This window comes from Sander vitreus, chromosome 8, assembly GCF_031162955.1.
Source record: "Sander vitreus isolate 19-12246 chromosome 8, sanVit1, whole genome shotgun sequence".
NCBI classification, from domain to species: Eukaryota; Metazoa; Chordata; class Actinopteri; order Perciformes; family Percidae; genus Sander; species Sander vitreus.
Genome location: NC_135862.1, coordinates 15,186,878 through 15,211,240, shown reverse-complemented (window position 1 = coordinate 15,211,240; position 24,363 = coordinate 15,186,878). Strand labels below are relative to the sequence as shown.

The following is a 24,363-nucleotide window of genomic DNA, read 5'->3' as shown; positions in this document are numbered from 1 at the left end:
CATATCAGTCAGTCAGCTTCAATCTCTGTCCCTCCTCCTCCTCCTGCAGCCACAACGGCAAGCTTGTACTTGTGGTGGTTGTGTATGTGCCTCACTAGTGCTCAGGGCAGCATATGTGTGCGTGTACATGTTTATACGCCGCCATCTAGACGATATTATATGCGGGCATGTGGAATGTATGACGTGTTTTAATCAGTGCCTGGGATGATGTATTCAAGCGAGGGCTCTTCACCTTGCACTGGCTCATCAAGTTAAGCCATTTTGATTTTTGAGAGCTCCATCTACGTGTCTGTCTTTCTCTCCAGTCACCACCTGGGAGTGTGCCGAGTCCCTCCTTATGCCTCCATTATGCTCTATTACTAGTGGGACTTCCCCTGCCTTCAGGACCCACAGACAGCATGTATTTGCTGTGACACCCTGAGAAATCAACTGCTGATCCCCCCCTTCTAGTGGCAATAAGATTAAGAAGCAAACAGTGAGAAAGCCAAGAAGGTGGTGGAACAGACACAGTTACATGTCAGTCAAACACTAACCACCCTTTGACACGAAGCAGGAGAGTGTACCACCCTAAACTCTTGACCTCTAGAGAGAGTGTGTGGTAACTGCACAGAAACCTTCTTTCTTAATCCTTCTCTGGACTTAAAGAAAAGCCAGACGTCTGGGCAGCCCCCCCCCCCACATACTGCAAGAAAGATGCTGCTGGAAGCAATAATGTCACTTTGCATCTCATTGCTGCGCTGCACACTGCCAGCACAGCATATGCATGGAGGGAAGAGTTGTTGTCAATTTGCACTAAATGCATCATCACATTAATATTTGAGGTAAATTTCAATTAATGCTGCAGTGGGCAGCATGAGCTCTGCACTGTGTATCTACCTAAGGGACATGAGTGTTCCGAGAAAACCTTTCAGTTTTTGTAAGACAGTTTAGAAGCTCAGGGAATTAATTTGCAATCAAAATGACACATATTACAGCTTCATCTGTGTTTGATTATTTACAGATACAAAAACAACAGAATGCACATCATATTTCCTAAAAAGCATTGTTTAGTATTTACACTACAAGCAATAAATCCATGTAACAGAGCAACTGATCATTCTTCTGTCTGACCTCAAACCTTCAGTTCTAACAGAGCTGCAGCACAGCTGTGTGTGCAGCGTGCACCCAAACAAAGAGATGGTTGCGGAGGGGCACAGAACAAGATCGTAACCCCTTAAAATGTCAGTCCCCCCCAGCCCCCCTACCACAGTGGCCAATACCTCTTTTCCAGACTGGGCCCTTTTCGACAGAATGCCACAAGCAGACAGCTGTGACTAGAGACCAAAGGCTCACCAAAGAAAAAGATTTCAGCCTTTCTGTTGATTTGAGAAGATGCCAAAGAAAGGTAAAAAAGCACGATGTCTGTGTGTGCTAAATTACACAATTACAATACACAGTGTCAGGTGTATTAATGATAAGATAAAAAGGGGGATTCAAGCATGGAAGCTGGTAGGGGTGCACGATTCAGAAAATGTCACGATTCAATATTGATTTTTAGGCTCAAGATTCGATTCATAAACGATTCTCGATTCAAAAAAACGATTCACAGGATGTAAATATAGTTACCTTTCCCATGTGATTGCAGTAAACATAAAAAAAAGAAAAAATGATATGTATCGATTCTTGAATCAGTAGAGCTTGAATCGCGATACGAATGTGAATCGATTTTTTTTTGCACACCCCTAGAAGCTGGGATGTTGCATATACACAGAAGAAACATAAAGAACTTCTTGCTTTCCAAATTCTTATCTTCTAATCCCACATAGGATTCTGGCTAAAGCCAGCTGGTGTTTCCTATCTGAGTTTGTGCTGAGGGAGGGTGTCCTCTCAAGTGTTGAACACACACAAATCTTTTGCTTGCTTCGCCTTCCACCGTCCTCGCCCGCCACCTCAATGACCTACATGAAGCTTGAAGATAGTAGATTCAATCAGAATCATGGCACTTGATTTTAATGGCCAAGTACACACACACACACACACACACACACACACACACACACACACACACACACACACACATATAGCTTGGCTAAGCAGCTATACAGTACCTCATGTTCTCTTGTCAACCTGATTATTTCATCTTGATACCATGAAAAAACAACAACTGTAAAACTGCATTTACTGCAAAGCAGAGCACAATGTGTCAGGTTGGCTAGATCACTTACAGTGGTAGCTTTTTTTAAACAAGCATCTGAGATGAACAGAGATATCAAGGAGCTAATTGTATTCAGCTGAAACTCTGCTTCAATCATAGGGTGACTACGATGCCCTACAATGACCCCCCAAATATAATAATTATATTATCTCCACAGATCCAATAAGAAAGGAAACGCTGGAAGAGATTGTTTTGACACCTGTTATATCTCGGCTCTACATCTCACAATACCTGTATTGTTCAGTGTTGGATTAACTGTATGCGTGGGTATACTCTGGTAGGTGGTGAGGGCAAAATCACATAACCTTGTTCTTAATTTAGTATCTGAAGAAAAAGACATGAAAACCCATAAACCCGTAGGTTCCTGAATAGAAAAAAAGAGTTTTCTGGCTTTACCACAAGAATGCTGTGGTGATCTTTCACCACTTAGTTACCAATTAAAACAAATACTAAATGGGTGTAGCTCTTCCTTCAGTCTGCAACTGCTTTCGGTTTGTCTTTCAGCAAGATACTTAAACCCACTAGCAGTGGTGGAATGTAACTAAGTACATTTACTCAAGTACTAGTACTTAAGTACACATTTGAGGTACTTTACTTGAGTCTTTTCTTTTCATGATACTTTCTACTTCTACTCCACTACAATTCACAAGGAAATATTGTACTTTTTACTACACTACATTAATCTGACAGCTTTAGTTACTAGTTACTTAACAAATTAAGATTTTTGCACATAAAACACAAGTAGTTTATAAAATATGTTTTATCAGAAATTAAACAACTCAACAATATTACATTACATTACATTACATGTTATTTAGCCGACGCTTTTTTCCAAAGCGACTTACAATTGCTATATATGTCAGAGGTCGCACACCTCTGGAGCAACTAGGGGTTAAGTGTCTTGCTCAGGGACACATTGGTTGATGTATCGCAGTGGGAATCGAAACCCAGGTCTCTCACACCAAAGTGTCATATCCACTGCGCCATCACCACTACCACAATATATAGGCCTACAAGTACAGCTGAACTGATTAGACAATTAAACACTTGATGTTTTGATCGTTTTCAGTTTCTAAAATGTGAGTCTTTTTCTGCATGGAGTACTTTTCCTTTAAGTACATTTTCCTAATAATACATACTTTTACTTAAGTAACATTTTCAATGCAGGACTTTTACTTGTAACAGAGTATTTTATTTTTTAAGATCAATTTTTTATTATTTTTATATTTTTGAACATACAACATACAGAACAAACAAATACAACTGAACAAGAACAAAAACCCTCTCCCACCCCCCACCCTCTGCGGTCTCGAGGAAAACCAAACAAACCGAAAGAGAGTATTTTTACAGTGTGGTATTAGTACTTTTACTTAAAGTGCTCATATTATGCTCATTTTCAGGTTCATAATTGTATTTAGAGGTTGTACCAGAATAGGTTTATGTGGTTTAATTTTCAGAAAACACCATATATTTGTTGTACTGCACATTGCTGCAGCTCCTCTTTTCACCCTGTGTGTTGAGCTCTCTGTTTTAGCTACAGAGTGAGACATCTCACTTCTGTACCATCTTTGTTGGGAGTCGCACATGCACAGTAAGTACTGCTAGCTTGTCAGTTGCAGAGCATGAGGGTGTGCCATACTAGCAGCTAGGCGAGCATTATAACTTGTGTTACAAAGTGACGCACATTTGTCACAGAAGTAAAGGCTGGACTACAATAGAGCTGTTTGGAGCAGTTTGTGAACAGGGTTTTCTCTGGAAGATGGTAAGACTTTGGTCTTTTTCACTTTGTAAACCTATAATGTGCACAAAAAGATATATAACACAATAAAGAAAAGGTGAAAAGCCAAAAAGCACAATATGAGCACTTTAAGTAAAGGATCTGAATACTTCTTCCACCACTGCCCACTAGAGATCTACATAGCAAAAGGGGAAGGCAAGTCTGAAGGATCCCAACACCTCTGGTGCAATTTGTAGTTGGGTGAAGTCACTTTAAGGTAATTTAGGTAAAATATATTTTATATATATATATATAAAATAGTCCTCGTTGCTGAAAAAAAAAATATTCTGAACCTGAATCTGAATTACAACACATAATTTAAATCTAATAATGGCCACAGGCCACTTTATTCTCATCAGAGGTAATAGAAAAATGCTCTTAGGCTAAAAGATTTTTAAGACTCAAACAATCTAGCCAGTAAATAAAACTTTGCTCAAACAGACAGACTGGAATTCAAACAATGTTTTGAGCACTGTGCTACAATATTAACATACTTTTACCAAGCAGAGGAACAGGACTGAATGCACTTCTTACTCTACCTAATCTACTAATTACTTAACTGCAATAGTCAATTTTATGACAACCAAACTGTGCCTGTCGATGATACTTGATTAGAGAACAGTTAATGTGGGTAATCCACAAAATCTTTTATATAAACTTTTACGTTGGCCACTTGGATGAAAAAAAAATTGCCGTGTGTTCTCCAAACCAGCCATAAGTGCATCCACAAAGAGAGCATTTAGTGGGTGTGGCTGCATTGTGGAGGAAAGATGTCATACTCAGACCAGTATCAGTAATTTAGACCAAACCAGAATCAAACTTAGAAGTTTCCAATAACACAATCTACATGTCAAGTGACCTTACACGGGGTCCAGACCCCACAGTTGAGAAATTACAGTATGTGGGTGGGGGGATGGCCGATAAGTTTATGAGAGTGCTTGGGAGAGGCATTCAAAAAGCAGTGGGAGGAAAGTAGTTCTAGGGTAAATAATCTGAGCAGACCTCCACCACATATTCTTGTGAAATGAATACAACTCTGAATGCATGTACAGTATTTGTAACTGTATGACTGTTAACAAAGGTTGACATCAAAATAACTTCCCTAAAAACCTTTATAAGATAACTATATTGTACAAAAACATAAGCCTGACCCTCTTAAGTCATCTCAGATCTCTTCTTCATCCTCTCATAAGTAAGGAGACAACAAAAATGGGCAAAATATTACTACAGCTGAGAAAGGGCGAATTTTCTCCCCAACATTCTGTGAATGAGTTTTGTCAAATGCTTGTTGAGATGTGCTGCATCTTATGGAGATGAAAGAAAGGGCAGTGACAGTGACAGACAGCAGAGCATATGTTTTATCTACTTAAGAAAATGAATGACGCAAGCTGAACAAGTGCACTATTGCTCTTCTCAGGGTGGCGCGTAACCTGCATTTCACTTTTAATATCTCCTTCAACGGAAATAAACTGTGAGACAAAATGGAGATACACTCAGAATCCAACAAATGCAGCGGGGTTTTTCAGAGAGGCCTGACCTCTTTTTCTGAATGAATGAAAATGACCTACGCTGTGGGCTTGCATGAATCTAAATTGAGTCACCAAGGGTATCCTGTGCAACAGCATTCTTTTTGATTTAGAAACTGCTCCCTTGCTGATTCGAGGCAGGGCATGGGATGGCTGTGCCCATTGGGCCTTGTGGAGAGAATGTTAGAATGGCAGACGTCTCCAGCAGCCAGCCTGCTCCCAGACTCAGAACCAGACAAGTGAAGCAACACAAATGCAATTAGCTGAAGGAGGCGCAGACACATGCATACACAAGCTATGTCTGTCACAGAAGATATCTTCTTGGCAAAACATAACATTCAACTCCTGTTGCTGCCTGTGTCACATTTGGATAAAGACTAAGAAAAAGCTCTGTCTGTCACACATAAACACACAACCTGTGGTCTCTTTCTGTTAGAGGTTGTCACTCTCTCAGTCTTGATGACAACACCTTGTCATCAGTGATGACAGTTCAATCTCAGACAATGTGTGCAACTGTAAAAAATATTTATATGCCAAATCAACTCAAATCACCAAACTTTGGTTGCCATAAAAATGTTCAACAGAAACATCATCTATTGCAAAACTTTTAACTGAAACTTCAGCTATCACTATGTCTGTTACACCATAATAGCCATAATCACACATGCTACATGGTGTCTTCAGGGGTAATACATTGTGATACATATTATAATAAACCTTTCTATTATATCACAATCAAAAGTGAAATGTGCACATAGGCGGTGAGAGTTCATGGAGCTCTATGGTGAAGCATCATCTTAAATGTAAGTTAAATGTATCAAACAGCATTTCATTTAGGGACTTGTGTGCTCAACAGGTAGGTTTTGGTTTCAGCATATGGAAGTGTCAGATAAAAAAATTACTAGATTATGTTCTGAAAGGTTCATTCCCACTTTTAGAAATCAAACAGCGGCCATTATGATTGAATTCTGATGCCAATGCACCTTAAAAGTGCCTTAAAACAGACTTCCTCTAATGACTATTAGTTAGATTAAGGAAAACTTCATTAAATGATTCATTGGAAAGACTCCTAATTCTACATTATAATATATAAATATATTTTATTCTAAAGAGGATTGTGCCTTAAAAGCTAATGTCACTTTCTTTCATGGTTTAAAATAAGTGTTCATTAGGACAATGTTATATCCTGAAAGAGAACTATGCCCAATCCAGATTTCCTCATTCTAGCTCTAGGCTCTGGTACCTTACAAAGATGACAACAAGCTAAAGTCCAGGCATTCAAACATCCTTTCAGAAACCTATTAGGTCCCTTTGATTATGGTTACAAGACATGTATGATCCCCTATCTACCCTTCAGCAATTTAGACATAAAAAAACACAAGCTCTGACCTTGCAAACATTGCCAAATCTAGATTTATAGAAAGTCCATAAATCCTGATTGAACGGTTTCTGCAGTAAACGTATTACAACACTTCTGTGGTTGAAACATTTAGCCTACCACAGCATGGCAGGATATACTGGTGTAAGGATTTATTACAGCTTTATGGCACAAGGCTTACAACTTAATGTGTCTGTGATTTGGAGGTATATTTTATGTTGCCACATATTCACAAAACTCTTTGAGAAAGGCTTGGAGACAAATTTCCCCAATACGATCTGTCCAACATCAAGGCCTGCGTACAGACTCACATATGACCACAGTGCAGTGACTCTGGGACCCCCCCCCCCCCTAATTTTGAGCCCCTGTGCCTGTCTCTGTGGCCTCTAGCTGACCTCCCTCTGCCTGCAGACAGAACACTTAACATTGCTACCCCACCTGTAGAGATGACTGAAGAACAGGCCCCACTTCAAAGCCCTGCAGTGATTGGGTCATGATTACTATGGGCACTTGACTCATGTCATGCCCACTGAAGGACTAAACTTTAGGGGAATCAGGCATAGAGACATGGAATTTTTTGCAGGTGCTTTTCAGGGTCCACAAGATGATTTATTTTGATCGTTCTTTTAGATTCCTGCCTAATGATACCAGCGGAAAAACACAAGTCTTATTCGTATAATGCAACCAATGTTTTTTTTTCTCCATAATAGCTAATGAGTGTAATGTTTTTGTCTTAGTTTTTTAAATCGGTAGTGGGCAACTGGCACAGATGTTTGCAAAGGAATGTCATTTTGTATCAGTCGAGAAGCACTTTGATACAGCGGCACTGCCACAGTGACATGAAAGCCTTCTGGGTTCACCAACAACCGTCATCTCTGCTCTGCTTTTCTGGAGCTAAATGCCAGTGACAGGAACAGAATTCACTGTGGTAACTGATCAGGTGCCAAGCGCCCTCTCCCCAGTGCCCTGCTGCACCGAAGCCCTCTGTGGAGCTGGCATGGCCTGGCTTGGCTTGGCCTGGCAGCTACGGGCCCTGCTTTGTATCTCTGCCCCGTCTATACAAACTGTCTCCAAATCAGATAGACTATTGTCAGCGGCCCGTCTCGCATGCCCAAGTGAAGCATTCGGACAGGGTTAATAGGTAGCAGTCAGAATAAGTTGTAATGGTAAGACAGCAAACAACAAGTTGGTTTGATGTAAATCATCCTCTGCCAAATAACCAGGAGGAAAGTGTTAATTTCACTAGTGTACCCATGCAGCTCAAATATAATCTGATATTAATGATAGATTAAAGGTTTTCTTATGTAGCCTAGGTCTTTGTCAGGGGACATGAATATGCTTTTAATACCATAGCAAATAATTGTCCTCAATATCTTTACAGGCAGGCGTAGTTGGTAGATATTGTGAACCAGGCCAACAAGAAATTTAACGTATATGGGCATCAGAATTAAACCAGACAGTGGTAGGCTATTTGCAGTTATTGTAAGGCTATGTTTTTAATGGACAGTGAAAATGCTGTGATTTACTATATCAACAGCTGTTATGAAGGCTATTTCAACACTATTTACATGTTAAGCCATCTGGCCCAAAATACACTGTGATGATTAATATTCCATCTGTAAAAAGGAACCAAAGCCTTTAAGGCTTTATAGCCTCAATAGGCTAATATGCTATTTGTTTTAGGATAAGCCACCATTACAAAATACACTCAGCTGTCTCATATATATATTACATTGCTACTGTATGTTCCTACATCACAAAAGGTCTGTGACTAAGCATACAAATTGAAGACCACATCCATGTTTACAGCATTAAACTGTCAGACTCGTGTCATCCCAAACCGCCGATGAGATTTGTGGCCTCGATGCATTCGCCTTCGACCTAAAATAAAAGGTATTCGCACGGAACCTAAAGTTGAATGCATCGAAGCACGTACTCGCATAAAGACAGGTGCACCTGTCTGCAGTGATAGCCTATTGTGTTCACTATCAAATGAGCCATGAATCGGCCCTGTCGCGCTGAATGTGGAGAATAAAACGAAAACAGGTCTGTCTCTTACCGTTCTGTTTTCAGTCATTACTCCCCATCCTAACGTTTTCAGTCCAGACCTCTGACGAACCGTTAATTCCTATCGGGCAGTCTCACTCTCTCCCTCTCGCTCATCCCCATGTCATATTTCTCCGCTGCAGCAGAACAAAGCCACGCCTCCTCCGACAGCCGCTGCCGCGTGACGTCAGCCGCTGAAGACGTTTGGCTCACGCCCTCGGATACACATCCGGGAAGGAGCCGCGAGAGGCCGCTGTGCCTTGACAAAAACAAAACACTTCAGTTCTTTTTTTTTTTTCTTTTTTTTTTACCAAAGTCTGAGGTAAGTGTTTTAAGACTTTATAATAATAAATTGGAAAAGAGATAAAAAAAAAAAGATAATAATAATAATAAGAAGAAGAAGAAGAAGAATAATAAGAATAATATTTACATAAATTTACAATTTACATAAATCAGGCCATATCTACCTAAATTAACGTTAACGTCATATAGCCATAACGTTAGACATTTTATAGTAATTGTAGTGGCAGTTGTTTGTCAGGTATTTTGGGTTGACTGGTGTCATGTTTTTAGGTTAAACACATGCATCAAAAGCTTTGCAAACAGACTGACACTGGGAAATGATATGGTGTGATGGTTTTAGCCCATTACGTTAAATGAATCTATCTATCTATTGTTACACAGAAATGGGTTGCTCTCTCCTTTTCTTCTAGGATCATTTACTTAATGCTGACCGCAGTCCACGCTCATTGTCCAGTGCTTCACTTGAGCGAACTGGTCCTGCAAGTTATATGTGGGCTGTGTGTCACAGAGCTCCATATCGATCTGCCAGCGTAGGCTACCTGCTGCACGGACACTGCGTCTTTGGAGACACCTGGCTGATTGTTGTGTTCTTACTTCCAGTGAAAGTCCTCGGGAACAGCCATGAGGTCCGTCACCGCGTTTCTGCTCTTTCTCTACTGTGTCGGATTTATTGGGTGTAAACCCTCAACGGCCTGCCCGAGCGGACAGTTTATGCTGAAGAACCAGTGTGTCCTCTGCCATCCCTCCTGCTCTGAGTGCGATGGGCATGAGCTGTTTGAATGCACTACCTGTGGAGTTGGTGAGTAGAATTTTCTGTACACGGACTTTTAACAAAGCATAATCCTGGATGGCTTTTCCAAAGGAAAAAGGCGAATTCTAGGCTATATTATATTATTTTATTTTCCTTATAGGCTACTACGATGCACTTGATTTACCCAAAGAGGGATTTAAAAAATAATGTTTTGTACAGCCTAGTTTTGCAAGAACAACAAATAAATCACCGCCACCGCTTCATCAAAGTCATCAAATGTCCTTACCATCAAATGACATATTTCACGTCTGCATTTCGAATACTTTCTGCATGAGCTGTGCAAATATGATCAGTAAATTACTTGCCATTAGCCAATATCATTTCTCTGTTTGGATTTTGTTTGGCTCCACAGATGCCTGATTAAACTCAAAGCCATGTCACAGACTCATTCATCCAGTTGAAAGGGAGGTGGAGATTTTATTTTAAAGCAGCACTATTTAATGGTTACCAAAGCAAAGTTGTTTAAAGGCTTTTGAATTAGAGGAGGAGCATTCCTCTCTGGTTTATCATTTACCCTTGTTAAACAGTCAGAGACTCCTGTAGAACTTGTTGGTTTTTCTGTCACACAGGCACTTTTCAAATAAGTAAGAAATGAAGGTGTGATCATTTGTCTGCCAAGTGTTCACAGTGTAATCTGATCATTTCAGAATGGGACCTTTGTTAATCAGAGGGAAAGAAAAAAATATCCCCTTGGGCTAGAAGTATTAGGCTACTGTTGTAGTTCAATGGGCTTAACCTGCAAACCCTGCAAGTCTCTCTTTCTCTTTCCCTCACACACCCCCCTTTCTTTTAATATATGCATTTCGACATTGCCACAATAATGAATTTCAATTTTCACTAACTGTATTTCAATGTGCATTGCTGTTATGATGATATATTTTCTTGTGTAAACTTTAGTATACAGTAGCATTTGATCCCAGTGTGTATTTGGGTGATGTTCTTTTTGAATGAACATCAAAAGCCAAAAGTCTCTACCCTTTTCCTCATGCTATGTGGTTTGTTGTCATGTAGAAGTCACATTTCTCTGTGCGTGCTGAGGTTGAGTCTCTGGGAAGAGGAAGTGGAAAGACAGCAGCAGCAGCAGCTTGTGGCACCCTCCTCCCTGTCTCACACATGTTGTGTGCAGCACTGAGCAGATGAGACAATGCAGTAACTCAGCTGCTTCCAGAGATGCCTCAGGTGCCACAGCTAGGCTAGTGGCAGGTGGCAGAGTATTAATCATTAGGGCCAACAGAAGACTGTGTCTCTGCCCACAGCTCTGATCTCTCCTCTGCCTCTGATTGCCCTTGTTTACATTAGTTGGAGCATCATCAGTCATGAAGTGATCTCAGACTGTGATCTGTCTGTTATTTGCAGGCCTACAGCCAACATCCTGGGCTGCAGCCATCAGTTCATGATGTTTTTCATGGTGTTGACATCCATTTGTTCTGCCACTATTTTCTGTTTTTAATAAATATGTATGTGTAATGAAATGTATGAATCCTCAGTTTCCAGATAATTGCCTCTGAATTACTCATTGAGACACATGACATCTCTCTCCTTTTTAATCAAACAGTTTTGATGTCTGCAATATGTGGTAATGCTGTTATCTACTGAAGGCAGTGAACTTTCACACAGTTGGCAGCATGCCCTTTAATCTTTCCTTCATCCCATGTAATTGTCGAGCCCATTTGGCTCTACTGCTGTATTTATTATGAGAAGCTCATTGATTTTCACTTTTAGAAAGTCCAGATTTTTGGAAAAGGTGTTTCCTGGCAGGAGTTCTGTATGGCTAATGGCATCTTCCTCAGAGGAGAAAATAGAGTAAGCTTTATGTTAACAGGTCCCCTGTGTCCTCCTCCTCAGATGAAGATGGACAGGAACGTTTCCTCCACCAAGGTCGCTGTCGGACACACTGCCCCCGGGGACTATATCCTGACAGGGGTCACTATGCCTGTCTGCCCTGCATAGCCAACTGTGAACTCTGCGCTGATGGCAACATATGTGCCAAATGTCGGGAACACTACAAACTTCAGAATGGGGTCTGCCAAACGGCATCCTGTGACATAGGTAAATGTAAAGCAGAGTTTCTGAGTTGGCTGCAGGTTGAGAGAAAGACATTCAGTCTCATTATGCTGTGTGTCTGTGTTTCAGGGCAGGTGCAGGACCCTGATACAGGAGAGTGCATTGACTGTGAGATGGGCTGCAAAACATGTTCCACAGGTAAATCACATATGCATGCTGTATTAGGCTAACAACACCATACTGTTCCCTCCCTAATGGAAGGTGAATCAGCAATGTATTTTATAACCCTGGTTATAATGGTACACAATGCATTTTGCTTCTCCCTTTGAATTCTAATAAATCACATGTTGTCATTTTTACAGAGGACCCTGAGATCTGCAACAGCTGTGTGGAAGGTTACTTTCTGTGAGTTTTTTTTCCTAGTTAGTTATGTTTTATTTCTGTGTCATGCCAAACATTTTGGCCCATCCCACATGGGATTACAAGACACCACAAATTTACTTATTTAACAAACATCTTCCTGTCGCATATACAAATCATTCGGAGAAATACATGAATACAAATATACACATATACACACATATACACATACATATATGTATATACACATACACACACACACCACACACAAACAACAAATTCTCATCTACAATTCATCTCGATAAAGAGCCTTTTTCCTCTGCTCCCAAGCTTTATCTAGATAATTGGCTAATTTATATTGTTCTATTATTATGTTTTAATAAGTGGACTTTTCTGACTTCTCATATTTTCTGCGATAAAATCAAATGCATTCTCAGGTATTATTTTAGCTGGATAACATTTAATATTAAGGCTGCCACTAATGATTATTTATTATTAACTGTTATATTCTTAATTATTGACAAAAATATGACAATGACCTTAACTCACTGCAATGTCCCAGAGACCAGTTTGACATTAAATTCACTTGTTTGTCTGACCTTCAGTCCAATATCCTAAGATTTTCATTTTTACAATCATGAAGGCTAATAAAACCAGCAAATGGTCAAATTTCAGAAGCCAGATCCAAAGAAATGTGAATTTCATACAATATTAATTAGGGCTCGGTACCGAATTCAATACTTTTTAGGTACCGACCAAACTGCCTCTAAAGAATCAGAATCAGAATCAGAAAGGGTTTTATTGCCATGTACGTTTTTTAACACACACTAGGAATTTGTTTTGGTGTTGTTGGTGCACATCACACATTCTCTAGATGGAATATTAAACAATATAAGTATAGGTATAAACAGTATAAGTATATGTACACAGTATGTATTAAATTAAATAAAAAAATAAAGATAGAAATAAAAAAATAAAGAGCAAAGAGCATTACAGCAGAGAGAGAACAGTGGCATGAAGGGGTGGAGAGTCAGGGTGGTTTCCGGGCCTTGTTAATAAGGCTAGTGGCGGAGGGGAAAAAAGTATTGAGTTACGAAAAATGCCTCGTCATTCAATACCCAATTCTCAATACCTAATGAGTAAATCTCATAAGCGTCAGTGAGCCAATAAGCTCCCAGCATGCTTCTACCAAGATCTAATAATTTTTGTTGTTTACACGTCATAGAGACATGCAGGAAAAACTTTATGTTACACAGAGACAGGCTCACCTAGTTCAGGAACCGGTATTGAAGTTATGGTATTGGTATCGGTATCGAACATTTTTTAACGATACCCAGCCCTAATAGTAATCTATTATCAAAAGTTTTGCTGATTAATAGTTAATAGATAACTTTGTAAGTGTACAGACAGTTTATTAAAAAGATAGTTTATAAAGACAATACTTGTCCCATCTTGGGAAAGCAGTCACGACCAGTCGAACGACGAATGCCGTGCAACCAGTAACCAGTAGCATAGCTCAAGCACGGCGTTCGTCATTCTACTGGTCGTGACTGCGTTCCCAAGATGGATGATGGGCATTAAATATGCTGCCAAGAAATAATTAACCTCAAAATTACCTTGGAATTGTTTTTGTTAGCATTACCATTGGCATGCTGCATAAAGAGTTGCAGTATGTGGGGTGATATACCGTACCTTTCCATACATTTTGTTAATTATTTTTCACCCCACAAGAAACTACATTTCACCTGTATATCTGTTTACACTCAGACGCACTGTGTAACAGGTTACAGAGGTAGAACAGACATTCAATTGTGTACTTCTCCCCCAGGTTTAGGCCTCCTGGTATTGTGTGTGTCGGGTTACCTTCCATTCCGAGTGATACACTGTTACCTAAGCCTTTGAGCACAGAAGAGTGGTCTGCTTCACAGAGATACTTAACAGTGTGTTTTTATGTTATGTGTGTGAAGGAGAGGAGAAGAGAGAAAAAGAGAGCAAGTATAAGTGGAAAGCAGAGCCAGTATCAGGTGATTATATAGGGTGCACCATCTTGACTTCACTGACTGCTTGCGTGAATCACAGCGGAGGAGGGTTGAAGGAAAATCCAACGCTTCACTGCACTCACCTCCTCTTACTGGCATTACATAGGATCAGTAAGATACGTCTTCTTCTGTGAATCAACTTGTGAAACTTTTACTTTAACAGTTATGGTTTTAGAGATTTAAAACTGCAAGTCGTCTAAGACATTTCTGTGGCGCAGTACTAATTACATCTACCATGTGAGGCAAACACCAATAAAAGAAAGCCAATAGAGCATGGGCGATCGTGAACTGCAGGAAGAGCCTCACTGTGATAGATTGTGACAGTTTCCAACACTTCAAGAAATTCCACTACTGAGGTTTTGCTGGTGTAATAAAAACTGTTTAATTCTAATCACTTTGGCATAACTGTGAATCTGTAGAGCCAATGTTATTCTCGCATAAAACACTGCCTATTGAAAAGAGTTACAGCATGATGGATGCTTGGTATTTATTGACATTTATCTTCCTCTCTATGGAACTACGTGCAGCTAAACCAATAAATTGCTGTGGTTCACTTACGATATAATTTTTTTTTTTTGCCATTTATATATTCAAGCTTTCTTAGCTTCAGGGACTACCTAGAGCATATTTGTACTGTTTCCTAACTAATTCAAGGAGTAAAAGCCCTAAACAAAAGTTGCTTCGGAAATGCTGATGTGCTATCCTGGAATGGATAGTCTAATATTTGCACAGAGGGATTCTTAAACATCCCGCAGATTCTTAAGTAGTGTACTGTTTCCAGGCCAGAGACAGGGCCTGGTCTGCACCAGCTGCTATTGTGAGTGAGTTGATGGATGCAGTGTGGCGCCTCCAGCTGTTCCTTCTCAAACAACCACCGCATCTTAGCACCAAATCCCCGGCAACGCAGCAGGAAGTGTAGTTTAGGCTGTCAGTAGTCAGATTCTCTTATGTAGGGAGGTGGCAGCAGAGGATGCTGAACTATATGTTGGTGGCTTATTGCTGTTTAGCTTGTTTTATTTAGAGTGTTAAGTCTCTAAAGTAAGAGTCAGTCTTGCTTCAATGTTTCATGTGTGACATCTTTGCAACTCCATATCTCAGCTCCTTTAGGCTAGATTATTTTTTAGGACAGCCGTCTCATGTTTAATAGCTCAGTTAAGCCCCGAAGGACTAATAGGACAGGTTAATGACAGAAATCTCCCCACGCCTCTGGGCTACAAATAAAACACCAATTAACTTTCTGCCTTAAGAAGAGAATAGAACTATGATACAGTAAGCTAGGAGAAAAGCAGCCAACATTATATTTTAGTCTCTGTTTGCCATCCTTTCTGATGTTTGACTGAGTGCACCTTTTGGCCAAGGACTGCTGAAGTCAACAATACAGCTGCAGGTGTGCTGTGGACTGCATGTGGTGTGTTTTGTCTTTTCTCTGGTTTCAGCTCATCTAGCCTCAGACTCATCCATGTGGGCAAAAGCTGCCTGCAGCAACGTCATTCTTCAGTCACTGTAAAGCTTTGAAAGGGCCATTAAATCACAATAGTTTTCATCAGCTCTTTGATATTTCAATAGCTTTGTTCTGCATGCTTGCTTTAGAAAAAAAGAGCCTCCTTTTGTTTAACAGCTGTGACGGCCAGTTTTAGTCAACCATTTATTAGGCAAATTCACACACATACACCAAGCCTAAATTGTTTGTTAATTGTTACATATTATCAGTAATAATTAGGATGGTATTTGAAATAACCTTTTATTTTACAGTTTCAGACACCAGTGTCGCAGGCATTGTCCCCAGAGCACCTATGAGGACTGGGGCAGGGGTGTGTGTCTGTCCTGTCCAGCACCATGCACAGATTGCAGGAGTAACACACGCTGCCTTGCCTGCCAGCCTGGTTACTTCCTCAATGGTACCAGTAGCAAAGAATCATCAATTTGGTGTATATTTTGTTTACTACTAGCATACTAAAGGATTCAGGTGCCCCTTTTGTACTACATAGTACTAGTAGAGTTTTGGTTTTACAAACCCCAATTCCAATGAAGTTGGGACATTGTGTAAAACGTAAATAAAAACAGAATACAATGATTTGCAAATCCTTTTCAACCTATATTAAATTGAATACACTGCAAAGACAAGATATTTCATGTTAAACTGATACACTTTATTGTTTTTTTCAATGTTGGTTATCGGCCTTGCCGCTTACATGCAGATATTTCTCCAGATTCTCTGAATCTTTTGATGATATTATGGACTGTAGATGATGAAATCCCTAAATTCCTTGCAATTGTACGTAAACTTCAAAAAGTGGTGAAATTTGCCCCATCCTTGCTTGTGAACAACTGAGCCTTTTAGGGATGCTCCTTTTATACCCAATCATGACCAATTAACCTGTTCACCTGTGAAATGTTACAAACAGGTGTTTTTTGAGCATTCCTCAACTGTCCCAGCTTTTTTGGAAAGTGTTGCAGGCATCAAATTCAAAAGTGAGTGAATATTTGCAAAAAAACAATACAGTTTATCAGTTTGAACATTAAATATCTTTGTAATGTATTCAATTGAATATAGGTTGAAAGGATTTGCAAATCATTGTATTCTGTTTTTATTTACGTTTTACACAACGTCCCAACTTCATTGGAATGGGGGTTTGTAATATACTCATTATGTATGTGAGAGTGATCAATCATTCTGCTCAACGAAAAATGATGGCACTCTTGAGTCTTCATTTGGATTGCAAATCATGTCTGTGTTAGTAAATCTGTACCATGATATATGCAAATGTATGGTTTATGCAAACAAGGAAAATTAGGATTGTGTTGTCAGGTTGTGTTCCCTATGGGCATCTACTGTAAGTAAATGATTTGATATTGTAAGTAAAGCCTGTAGCTATTAAAAAAAACACATGGTATATATTTTCATGGGCATGTGATAGACATTGTGTCAGACAGCATCTGTCACAGGTAATCAGCTTATTCCCTCTTCTTCAGCCGCAAGATCCAGTTTAAAAAAAGATCTAGGTCATGAGAGAGAGAGAGAGAGAATTGTGAAATAAATAAATAAATAAAGAGATTAGCAGATCTTTCTGAGACCACATCAGTGCCACTTTGCTATTTTCTTTATGCCATGTTTGTACTAATTCTAAACATTGTGTTTTGAAAAATAGAATGCCTTTTTAGTGTTGACCTCCTGAAATAATTAATGTTATATTATAATGAATGTTATATTTATACTCAGAAACATATAGTGACCGGGCGTTCTCTGCATAAGACAGCCAGGCTCTCTGTGAAACTTCACTCAATAAATACAGTTTTAAAATAGTGAAATGGTAAATTATATATTATCTGCTATATTGCCTCTGCTAAGTTTAGCAAGACCACTATTTGCTGATACAGATGAAATGCTGTACTAGAAAATAATGTCACTTCCTCTGTACTGCTCTGCCCTGTCAGGAGGTGATTGTATTAAACAGTGCCCACCACAAACCTTCAGTGACTCCAGTGGGTGGCTCTGCCAGTCTTGCCACAGCTCCTGCCAGACATGCCATGGACCTCGGTCAACTGACTGTGACCTGTGTCTTGGTGGGAACACCCCTCTACATGGCCAGTGCCCTCTGGTTAACTGCCCATTGGGACAATATTTTGCAGGTAAGAGGAACAACCATAATACGGCTTAATTGTTTGATGGTAATGTTTGTGATCTTTCTCTAAGGGCAACTGTTTCGACTTATTAGAGACAAGAAGGTGGAAGCAAGTGATTAATGGACAGCATGACATATGAGTAACAGGTGACAGTGGAGTCAGAGTTTATACTGAACAACATGATACTTGACTGGTTGAATCCCTGATGGAATTAATTGCTTTTCTTCTATGGACGGTCAGAGCAGAGGTCAGTACAGTGTCCCAGGAATTTGTAGGGATTCAGTGTCTTGCTCAAGGATACGTTAGCATCGTGCTTGCCGCTGAGACAGGGGCTTGAACCCTGTTGAAGGACGATCTCCAACTCACTATGTCACCCTGCCGCACTTGTACTGCGTCACCTTTCATTCTAGAGCCATTTTAGCGGAGAGATTTTACTTCTCTGCCTTAAGCACAGGGATCTTCAACTGATTCCCTTTGGTGTCTGTGTACGGCATTAGAATATAACATTACATTGTTATCAACCATACAGGGTAATCGGGCTTATCTTACATTTCTGCCTCATTGGTTTGATCATTTACATCCCTGTGTGGATCATGCCCATGTGACGTACATTGTCAGGAACAGTAATTTTCCAGTATTTTTCTAAACTAAATACTGCTGATCATTGCGAGTAAATCAACTATTTATATTTTAAATGCAATTTTTGCATTGCATATTATCATTGAGTTTTATGTTTGTAATACAGAGTGTTTTTTTCAAACGTTATACCCTGTATAGTTTTAGCCATATACAGGGCATACGGATTCCACATAAACATCAGGAGTTTATATGCATTAATAGATCACTCAGTGTGAAAAATGTTTTTCTTTTATGTTAGCAGTAAGCTCTCTTAAACATAGTGTGTCATATTTTTGTCTAACTGACTATCAGAAAATATCAACCACATCCATCTTTTGTGCCTCAACACTACTTACATCTTATTATGCTCCCCTCTAGTGGTAAAAGTGGGTGAAGCAGACAATTCTCAAGTTTCTTAGCTCAAGTGCTCAGGTCAACAGGATGTGATACATCTGTCTGTGTTCTGTCAAATGTTATTGTGTGTTGTTAAAGTATGATATATTATAATCACTCTACTCTCCGTCTTTTTATTCTTTTTATTTTAGGGAAATATAGTGAATGCCATGAATGTGATGCATCCTGTAAGACCTGCTTTGGCCCACAAGCACTGGATTGTTCTTCTTGTTTCAAAGGTACAAATATTTACTGTCTTGGGTCATGATGATAATGAACTGAAACATTATCCCAGTTCTTTTTTGAGCATTGTGTGTGCATTTGTTTGTCACAGGATATTTCTTGGGTCAGGACAGTTCTTGTGTAGTGCAGTGTCCATCTGGCTCCTACGCAAACACTGCCACTCAGTTGTGTGAGGACTGCTCGCCAAACTGTGAGGCCTGCGTGGACACCAGTGATACCTGCATCAGTTGTTCCAAAGGCAGCTATAAACTTTTTCTCCACCAGGGGAGGTGCTGGTCAAATTGCCCAGAGTAAGCAGTTGGATGAGCTAAGCAGTAGAATGAAGAAAAACCTTTGTAATGATGGTGTGTTCCCGTTTACTGCATTTCCCTCTTTTTAAATCTCCTCACTCATTTCAGAGGTTTCTTTGAGACAGCAGAGGGATCGTGTGAAGCCTGTGATAGCTCCTGTTTGTCATGTGATGGGATCAAGTCCCAGTGTCTATCTTGTGCTGATGGCCACTACTTGGAGAGTGGTATGTGCAGACTCAACTGTTCACTGCGGACATACCCTGCAGATGATGGTACCTGCAGACGCTGTTCTCCCCACTGTGACGTTTGCTCAGATGACAGGACCTGTTTCAGTGAGTTGTTGACCATGTGGGCAGCTAAACTTACCAAAATATACCAAGTGGATGACATTTTAAAATGAATTGTGAGACGGAAAGCTCTTGTTACAACTTTAACACCCCTCCTCAATACCATTACAGAATGCAGTTTCCTCTACCTGATGCTGAATGGTGTGTGTAAGGCAAGTTGTCCCATTGGCTATTATGAGGACATGGAGGAGGGCCGCTGTGGTCAGTGCCACCCGACTTGTAGCAGCTGTTCGGGGCCCCTGGCAGATGACTGCGAGACCTGCTCGACGTTTAGCCCAAAACTCTATAAGGGTGTATGCTCCAAAGACTGCCCCACTGGTACTTACTATGACACTGAAGCTATGGAATGTCAAGGTGGGCCTCTCAATATATAGATGTGACTTGATTAGATTTTTAAGCAGTGTTGAATATGCAGGCTAACATAGTTTTCTGACAATGTACTATCTAGCACTGCCATTTAAAATTATTAACCATGTCTCATTGTTTATGTCTCCCCTATGGGAACTTTATTAACTTTATTTAATAAAATAGTGAATGTATCACGTTTTTAAGATATAGAAGAAGTGGTTTCTATTGCTCATAACACAACAGAAATAACACAAAACCCTAGGTTGGAAAAGTGCAGATGGTTAAACAGATAAACCAATGTCTAACTAATGTATTTGTCTCTGAAGTGAAAAATATTAAAGGAGAGTACACTGAGATTTTGACAGCCAGTTTTGTGAAATGGAAATCCAACATAACGGGAAGATTGTGTTTTGGCTTATTTAATATACAGGATCTAGAACCGCAACACTGCCATGTATTATCTGAAAAGGCTGTCTCGGCTTAGTGATAATGAAAAACAGTATTTATTTTTATATTAAGATGGTGGTGGTGATTACACACTCTTTTGTGAATACATTTATATGACATTCAACTCACTCAGTCTGATTTGTTTGACTATGTGCAGAGTGCCACCAGACTTGTATGAGCTGTTCTGGCCCAGATGCAAACCAGTGCACACAGTGCGAGAAGGGACTCGTGCTGGATCCAAACACATTGTTGTGTGGCGTGACGGGTGATACAGACTGCCCACCAAGGACCTACCTACACGACGACCAGTTCACCTGCATGGGTTGCCACCAGCACTGTTACTCTTGTGAGGGGCCGGGCAATGATGAATGCCAGACCTGTGCCATCCCCAAATACCTTCATAGTGAGCATTTTCCACTAATGTTCAGCTGCATACTAAAGTGGTTCAGGGTGTAAAATAAATTAAAATCAGCAGAGAAGCTGATTTTTTTTTTTTTAAAGTGTATGTATAATGCCAGAATATTTTTCAAAGCTAAACCACATATCTCCAAACGTTCAGCTCTTCAGGGACTTGATAAAAGTTTTATTTTTAACTTTGATGACTGATGGAATTTGAGCTTGAGTCATATATTTTGTTAATGAGAGTTGCTGCCCTCAGTGCACCTTGAAAATACTGCGTAACGACGGCTTTCCTGAGAATATTTCACAATTTTAGTGTCGCTTAAACAGCTGCATGTAATTGATCAACAGTTAACAACAGCTGGATAGACTGATGATGGCAATGTACACGTAAGGCTAAATTTATATGTGCTCACTTGTGTGGAAAATCGTATTTGAAAATATCGTAGCACTTTCAATTTCAATTATTTGGAGCCTTCAAAATGTTTTTTTTTTTAATATGAATAACTATGGATTTTGAAGTGTAAGCACTGCAATGAGTCCAGTTTCAGTTGCGTCAACTTAAAGGTATTAACTAAAGTAAATGCAAAAACAGATTTTTTGGGGGATTTTTTTTAATCGATTCTGAATCGTAGAACAAAAGAACTGGGATTTTTCTCAGGTGCCATAAAAGTGTCCAGATGAACAGGACAGAAAAAAGGAAGTAAAAAACAAACAAAAAGAGCATGAGTGTGTACTAACCTGGTAATATAACCTTGCTTTTTTCCAGACAGCACCTGTGTGAGTGAGTGTCCGGCTGGTACATACGACACAAACCAGGATGCTGACGGAACAGAGCTGGGTCTCTGTTTGCCTTGTGATAACGCCTGTTGCACCTGCAATGGAGCATCGCCTAAAGATTGCCTCACTTGCTCTCCAGGATACCTGCGTCTCCTTCAACTCTGTGTCACTCATTGTCCTACAGGGTACAACACAGAAGGCTCCATTATTGTCTCGAAATATTTACTTTGTGATGTCTGCAAATCCCAAAAAATCTACGTATGTGTCTGACTTGTTAGTATTGATAATGCCATGCATTTCTTCAGGTATTACAAAGAGGGCTCCCACTGTGAGAAATGTGACCAGTCCTGTGAGCTGTGTACAGGGCCAGGGCCTGAGTCCTGCAGGGCCTGTCCAACTCCTCTTTTGGAGCTGCAAGGCACCAAGCTGTGTGTTGAGCATTGCCCACACCGCTTCTATCAGCTCAGTGATATCTGCAAACAGTGCCACACCAGTTGTCAGACCTGTACAGGTACAGATGAGGGAACTATTAACTACAGCTCTGCAATACAAATTTCTCAATAATTTAGTCTCTTCCACCTACTGTAAATATCCTTCCAATGTGTCAATATTGGACATTCCCGCAGATGGAATTATGACAGATGTTCTAGATCATGAGTATATGTGTTTGCAGATGCCTCGCCTCAGGGATGTGTGACGTGCGACTGGGGCAGCACTTTAAAGAACAAAGTTTGCTATCCCCGTTGTAAGGAGGGACAATACTTTTCGGAAAAGGTGCGCTCCTTGGCTACTAGCCATATACCATATTGCTTGAGTTATTACTGTATAATATTTAAAGGCAAAAGATAAGGGCTTCCGACTTATTTTACTAAAAGTGCAGAGCAGTCCCATTAATTTCTCGCATAATCAGTGCACTGCTATACAATGCAATAGTGGGTGTACTGTACTGTTTTTGTCTGGGCTCTTCGTACTGGTTTAGATTCAGCTGGAAAAATGTAATGTCACATACTTCTGTGCACCAATCAGGATGTAGCAATTTTTTATGACACAATGTGGACGTGGTGTTTGCTTAAGTTGGCCACAACCACACAGTTCTCAGGATAGAGTGTTAAATACGTCATCAACATCAACTAATATTTCTTTCACCTTTTGATTGTTGCTCAATTAATGATGCATATGTAATGCTATAAAGCAATCTGTAAGATTTGAAAGTGTTTTACTTTATGGAGAAAATATGTTTTCACTCTCTGTTCCAAACAGTCCACATTGCTACAACTGGCATGTTTTTATTTTATATGCCCAGTACAATAATTTGTGAAATTGTACCATTATAGGAAACCTGTGAGCCATGTAACGGCTCGTGTAGGCATTGCACTGGCCCCAGACCTGACCAGTGTCTGACTTGTCACCGTGATGCTGCTCTTCATGCTGTGGAGAACCGCTGTGCGCGCTGCTGTCAAGCTGGAGGGAATGACACCGATTGCTGTGTTTGTGACAGCCGCTCAGGTAAGGACCCTGCCTATCATAAGAAACATAGACTTCTTTAGATGCGACCATCTACTAAAATCTGTTTTTTGTTCTAGCTCTGTGTGTGGAGGCCCCCCGACCCAAGTCAGGAGACAATCAGGTAACAGACCTGAATATGTCTAAAGCTCTGAAGCACACCTCGGCTGGCTTGCCTATTGCCTTGCTGCTAGCACTGGGGTTGGCTCTGGCTGTGTTTGCCTTGGTCAAGGCTCATGCCAGGAAGAGGCTTTGCTGGGGCCAAAGCTATGAGAGGCTGAGTGGCAGCGCCAGCATCAACATGCCCCACGGTGTTCCCGAGCCGGACAGTGGAGACGAGGTGGATGTGGTGTACACCAGTAGAGGTGGATCAGTTTATCGACGCTACAGCTTTATCCATGAGCAGGACACAGATTCAGACCAGGGTGTGGATGAGAGCATTTGTCTCAATCAATCTTAGATACATTCGTACCAGAGCCTACAGTATCTAAGGAATGTGTTGTGGATGCTCACAATATCAAGACTGACAGGTGAATTCAAAATAGTTTAGTTAATGTTTAGAAGAGAATGTACAGTAGTGGTATTATGCTTTGGAATGTTGCTTTTTGAGTTCTGGTGTTTATTCTACTTTACAAAGTGCCTGTACCTGTATAATGCACATTCTTAGTTGAGGCATTTGTGAGTAAACCGTGAAAAAATACATATATGTATTACTTTTTCTTTTCTTTTTTTACTTAATATTAAAGAGATATTTCTGAAACAGTGAAATGATCATGGATAATAATTGAAATCTGCATGATTTGTTGTAAATAGAAATGTAAATGAAATAAAACCATTTCTACTTGATGCCCTTAGTGCACCTTGAAAACTGGCGACATTATGATAATAACTGAGAATATTTGTATATTTAGTATCGTAAAATAGTATTGAAAA

The 24,363-nt window shown here is 40.0% G+C and overlaps 2 protein-coding genes across 3 annotated transcripts in view; one reads left to right on the top strand and one right to left on the bottom strand.

Annotated features, from left to right (window-relative positions):
- The window catches only part of otud7a (OTU deubiquitinase 7A), a 37,163-nt gene extending 28,107 nt beyond the window's left edge, over positions 1–9,056 (bottom strand). For both annotated transcript variants that reach the window (XM_078257004.1, XM_078257005.1), the window contains exon 1: positions 8,935–9,056. The gene's annotated coding sequence lies outside the window, so the exon portion shown is untranslated. The remainder of the gene's footprint in view (positions 1–8,934) is intronic.
- Positions 9,057–9,568: 512 nt separating this feature from the next.
- LOC144522145 (uncharacterized) lies at positions 9,569–24,290 on the top strand. Its single transcript, XM_078257001.1, has 16 exons — positions 9,569–10,023; positions 11,881–12,084; positions 12,169–12,237; positions 12,402–12,444; positions 16,191–16,336; positions 17,874–18,068; positions 19,226–19,312; positions 19,408–19,606; positions 19,715–19,938; positions 20,065–20,307; positions 20,906–21,151; positions 21,917–22,112; positions 22,233–22,438; positions 22,601–22,701; positions 23,262–23,433; positions 23,511–24,290. Exons 1-16 carry the CDS (start codon positions 9,846–9,848, stop codon positions 23,888–23,890), a joined length of 2,889 nt encoding a protein of 962 aa, XP_078113127.1. The 5' UTR covers positions 9,569–9,845; the 3' UTR covers positions 23,891–24,290.
- The last annotated feature ends 73 nt before the right edge of the window (positions 24,291–24,363 follow it).